Source organism: Octopus sinensis, linkage group LG25 (genome assembly GCF_006345805.1).
Source record: "Octopus sinensis linkage group LG25, ASM634580v1, whole genome shotgun sequence".
Classification (NCBI taxonomy): domain Eukaryota; kingdom Metazoa; phylum Mollusca; class Cephalopoda; order Octopoda; family Octopodidae; genus Octopus; species Octopus sinensis.
Window position 1 is genome coordinate 6238995 of NC_043021.1, and position 6000 is coordinate 6244994.

The following is a 6000-nucleotide window of genomic DNA, read 5'->3' on the forward strand; positions in this document are numbered from 1 at the left end:
AAACTACATCAAAACAAGATATACTAATCATTTATAATATTTCATTTTAACATCCCTAGTATAAATACAGGCACCCATATGGTTCTGGAATAAATCCAACTGCAGAGTACCTTGAGCAAGTGTATACAGTGCTCAGGTGCACCATAACTTGTCAGAAAATGCGTATAAAGTGTATGCTTATCATAGCTCTAATTTGAGCAACTGTTTGAGAGTCAGTGAGTTAATACAAAAAGTGTGATAATTAAAGTTCATTAATGGTAAAAGAAGTGACATTTATTCATTCAATAAGCAGAAATTGATAAAATGTGTACCAGATTGAAATAAATACTGAAGTTGACATGAATAATTAAAAAGCCTTGAATGCTGGCCCCCAACACGGCTGCAGATTGCATCAATAACCAGCTGAAAGAAGTGTCTTCCTGGGGTTAAAATAGTTATAATATTGGTTTATATGGAATGGTGATGTTGAAGTAGCGATAAAGAAAAGAATATGAGTTTTCTATTTAATCTTCTCGTGCCGGTGGCATGTAAAAAGCACCATCCGATTGTGGCTGTTGCCAGCCTCGCCTGGCCCCCGTGCCGGTGGCACGTAAAAAGCACCATCCGATCGTGGACGTTGCCAGCCTCGTCTGGCCCCTGTGCCGGTGGCATGTAAAAAGCACCATCTGATCGTGGCCGTTTGCCAGCCTCGCCTGGCCCCCATGCCGGTGGCACGTAAAAAGCACCATCCGATCGTGGCCATTGCCAGCCTTGCCCGGCCCCCATGCCGGTGGCACGTAAAAAGCACCATCTGATCGTGGCCGTTTGCCAGCCTTGCCTGGCCCCCATGCCGGTGGCACGTAAAAAGCACCATCCGATCGTGGCCATTGCCAGCCTCGCCTGGCCCCCCGTGCCGGTGGCACATAAAAAGCATCAATCCGATTGTGGCCGTTTGCCAGCCTCGCCTGGCCCCTGTGCCGGTGGCACGTAAAAAGCACCATCCGATCGTGGATGTTTCCAGCCTGGCCTGGCCCCCGTGCTGGTGGCACGTAAAAAGCACCAATCCGATCGTGGCCGTTTGCCAGCCTCGCCTGGCCCCCGTCCTGGTGGCACGTAAAAAGCACCAATCTGATCGTGGCCGTTTGCCAGCCTCGCCTGGCCCCCATGCCGGTGGCACGTAAAAAGCACCAATCCGATCGTGGCCGTTTGCCAGCCTCGTCTGGCACTTGTGCCGGTCGCACAAAAAAAGGACCCACTACACTCACAGAGTGGTTGGCGTTAGGAAGGGCATCCAGCCGTAGAAACATTGCCAGATCAGACTGGGCCTGGTGCAGCCTTCTGGCTCCCCAGACCCCAGTCGAACCGTCCAACCCATGCTAGCATGGAAAGTGGACGCTAAACGATGATGATGATGATGATGATCTTGGCCCTCTCAGTGCTCAGTTCTTTGATTCTGCTATCAGTTTTAATGGAGAAATTTCTAGTTGTTTGGTTAATGGAACCATCTACTCATTGTATAACAGTGTCTATGTTTGAGTATTCAACAGACTAATTAATTATTGCAATCTTCTCTATTTCATATAATTTGCCACAAGGGCAGCACACAGATAGAAGCTTGTGGGCTGGACATGGACAAGATGAGATGAAATGAAACAAAACGATACGGATGGGAGGGATGTTGGCGCCCACCGACCGACAAACCCCCGAATACAAAGTTTCTTACAACAAAACAAAATTTTCTTACAACAATTCTCTTTGTCAGGTCCCCCAAGCTAAGTGACTTGCTGCCGGCAGACAACTCTGCATCGACAAGTCGGGGCCTGCAAAGAGGAGAGCAAATTCTTTCTTGTCAAAGGACGCTGTGACCTTTGACAAAATTTTTTCAGCCACTGCCTCTGCAGCCACCTGCGGAGGCCATATCGGACTACTTGAGCAGACCGAGTACACACGTTCTCGGTCACTAATCTTCTCTCCAAATCAGTATGGCACTATATGTGAGGTTAGCTCTTTGAATTACAGAATCCATCTTGTATTGCCTTGCAAGTGGTTGAGTATTCCACAGGCACTTGTGCATTTAATTACTCCTCAGACAAAATCATTGTTACAAAGCTGGATCTTTGCATTACATTTACATTCCATCCTTCACTGGGTGGAATGTAAATTTAGGAAATTTGCTTTTTGCACATACAAGAGTGAGAAGTTGATTACATCAAATCCAGTGCTCAACTAGTATTTCTTCTGTGAACCCCAAAAGGATAAAAGCAAAGACAATCATGGCAGAATTTGAGCTCAGAATATAAAGAACCAGAAGACATGCTGTCTAGCATTCTGTCTGAAGTAATAATGATTCTGCCAGTTTGCAATAGTAATAATGATGATGATAATGATGATGATGATGATGATGACAATGATGAGGATGACAATCATGATGATGATGATGATGATGATGATGATGATGAAGATTATGATGATGATGACGATGATGACAATCATGATGATGATGATGATGAAGATTATAATGATGATGATGATGATGATGATGACGACGATGACAATCATGATGATGATGATGATGATGAAGATTATAATGATGATGATGATGATGAGGATGATGATGAGGATTATAATGATGATGATGATGATGAAGATTATAATGATGATGATGATGGTGATGAGGATGATGATAACAATGATGATGATGATGATGATGATGATATTTTCTGTGACAATATGTTGGTGTCTTTTGAAACTTACTTTGAGACCTTCGGCTGCATTTTCCTCCTTCCACCTGAATAGAATCTTTTCGTTAGAAGCATGATCTATTTCATAGCTAAAACTTCTGTCCTGGTAAGATATTCTGGTTAATGGTTGGAAATCTGAACATTGATTATTGCTGTCATTCTTCAACACTGGAAATAATAGGAAATATTAGCATATATATCTGCACACACACACACACACAATTTAATTATATACATACATAAATATTACCATATATACGGTAATAATATTAATAATAATAATAATAATAATAATAATAATATAATAATAATAATCACAGGGATACTTCAATATCATATAGTAAATACCTAGATAGTACACAGAAAACGCATTGATATCACAGAGAAAAAATTTTGAAATTTTTAAAAGGCGCAGGAGTGGCTGTGTGGTAAGTAGCTTGCTTACCAACCACATGGTTCCAGGTTCAGTCCCACTGTGTGGCACTTTGGGCAAGTGTCTTCTACTATAGCCTCAGGCTGACCAAAGCCTTGTGAGTGAATTTGGTAGATGGAAACTGAAAGAAGCCCGTCGTATATATGTATATATATGTATGTGTGTGTATGTGTTTGTGTGTCTGTGTTTGTCCTCCCAACATCGCTTGACAACCGATGCGGGTGTTTACGTCCTTGTAACTTAGCGGTTCGGCAAAAGAGACTGATAGAATAAGTACTAGGCTTACAAAGAATAAGTCCTGGGGTCGATTTGCTCGACTAAAGGCAGTGCTCCAGCATGGCCGCAGTCAAATGACTGAAACAAGTAAAAGAGTAAAAGAGCATCTTTGATGTCATATGATTTTGATATGGCAGAGAAGGTACTCTGATATAATAAGAGAATACCCCTCAGTCCTCATTGTTGAGAACAATTAAGAATACCTCAATATCACAGTAGACGACACATGGATATCCCAGATGAGAAGACCTTGGTACTATAGATGGGACACCTTGATTTTGCTGAAAAGATACATTAAATTTTCTAGCCGTTCATTCTAATGCTCCTTTTGTCATTTCACCCAGCTGTCACATAACTCTTGGTTCATCTAGCCATCGTTTCAGTCAACAGTGAGTACACCTATCTGTTAATCCATCCAACTGCCAGTTCATCTCATCTGTGTTCACTCTACTGCCTGTTCACCAAGGTATCAGTTCACCTAACCATCGACTCACCCAGATCTCAACTGTTAGTTAACCTGTTTGCACAATCACTCAGGTATTTTTTTTTTTTTACTTGTTTCAGACATTTGACTGCAGCCATGCTGGAGCACCGCCTTTAGTCAAGCAAATCGACCCCGGGACTTATTCTTTGTAAGCCCAGTACTTATTCTATCGGTCTCTTTTGCTGAACCGCTAAGTGACGGGGACGTAACCACACTAGCATCGGTTGTCCAGCAATGCTAGGGGGACAAACACAGACACACAAACACACACACCCATACATATATATATATACATATATACAACAGGCTTCTTTCAGTTTCCGTTTACCAAATCCACTCACAAGGCATTGGTTGGCCTGGGGCTATAGCAGAAGACACTTGCCCAAGATGCCACACAGTGGGACTGAACCCGGAACCATGTGGTTGGTTAGCAAGCTACTTACCACCACTAGGACATTTTTGAACTTGCATTTGTAAGATTGACATCAAATTCTTTAAGCTTTACCTCTCGTTCACTTCACACTAGACACTACCTTGAAAACTAGATACTAGCTTAACACTTTAGCATTTATTCTGACCACATCTGACCTAAATATCTGCTCATTGTTAGGTTAACCTGTTAGTATTCAGATTATTTGCTCCCATTGTTTTGAATTAATTAGGCATTATCTCATAGCTTTGAGAATTCAATTATTGCAATTGTTGCATTATTGGAATGACATTGTAAGGAGCTGGCAGAAACGTTAGCATGCTGGGTGAAATGCTTTGTGGTATTTCGTCCGCCGCTGCATTCTGAGTTCATATTCCACTGATGTCGACTTTGCCTTTCATTCTTTCGGGGTCGATTAAATAAATACCAGTTACGCACTGGGGTTGATTAAATAAATACCAGTTACGCACTGGGGTCGATATAATTGATTTAATCCGTTTGTCTGTCCTTGTTTGTCCCCTCTTTGTTTAGCCCCTTGAGGGTAGTAAAGAAATAGGTGAGAGAGATCAGATCTGGTTGGTTTGGGCATAAAACCGATAAGATATTTCAGCTGGATATGGTCTGTTTAAATGACAGAGGTTCATAATATACTTACCGAATCCACTCCAAAAGTCTTGACAATCTGTTATAATCAAATCATAGCCCTCATCTTTGATTGTGGTGAAGAGGTAGAATTCTCTGTTATTGGCGATTACCTTAATAAATGTCATATCTTCCATTCTAGAAAAGACAATTAAAGAAATGATTTAGTTGCATTGGTTATCAATTTTTCTCATCAATGATAATAGCATATCAGTACAACATATCGATGTTACTAGAATAGTAGTGCCATACCAGCATGCCATACCTAGCATATGAATTGTAGGATCATATTAATATGTCTACATGGCAGCTTGGGCAAATGTGATTTTCTACAGCCTTTCATCATCATCATCATCATCATTTAGCGTCCGTTTTCCATGCTAGCATGGGTTGGACGGTTCAACTGGGGTCTGTTAAGCCGGAAGTATGCATCAGGCCCAGTCAGATCTGGCAGTGTTTCTACGGCTGGATGCCCTTCCTAACGCCAACCACTCGTGAGTGTAGTGGGTGCTTTTTACATGCATGAAATTGTACAGAAGGCCATCAAGTGGATTGTACCTGTAAATACAAACAGTATAGCCTTGTCACAGACTATTTTACATTGATTCATCATCATCATTTAATGTCTGCCTTCTATTCTGGCGTGGGTGGGTTGGTCGGTTTTACAGGAGCCAACCAGGTAGAAGACTACACCAGATTTCTGTGTCTGTTTTGGCAGGGCTTTTATGGCTGGATGCCCTTCAAAATGCCAATCCCTTCAGTTTGGATTGGATGGTTTTTACATGGCATCAGCACTGGCAGGGTTACCAAGCAACTTGCAAGACAAGGAATTTTGAGAGAGGAAAGGACATCAGAGGAGGGGATCTTATGTCAAATGATGAAAGATTAGGGTGTGACAGAGAAGCAGAAACAGGAGTCTTGTATAAGAAATAAATTAAGGGTACACATGTATGTGGAATACTCAGCTACTTATTACCATATTAATTCAGGAGCAGATAATTTAGTAGATCAAACA

At 41.7% G+C, this 6000-nt stretch overlaps 1 protein-coding gene across 3 annotated transcripts in view; it reads right to left on the bottom strand.

Moving 5' to 3' along the window:
* LOC115224279 (DNA repair protein XRCC4) overlaps positions 1–6000 on the bottom strand; it is a 40844-nt gene that overhangs the window by 13323 nt on the left and 21521 nt on the right. For all 3 annotated transcript variants that reach the window (XR_005003749.1, XM_029795093.2, XM_036513168.1), the window contains exons 3-4: positions 4999–5123; positions 2734–2888 (exon numbers count right to left, since the gene is read on the bottom strand). Coding sequence is in view for 2 of the 3 variants with exons in the window: in XM_029795093.2 (XP_029650953.1) it covers positions 2734–2888; positions 4999–5122 (279 nt within the window). In the remaining variant the exon portion in view is untranslated. The remainder of the gene's footprint in view (positions 1–2733; positions 2889–4998; positions 5124–6000) is intronic.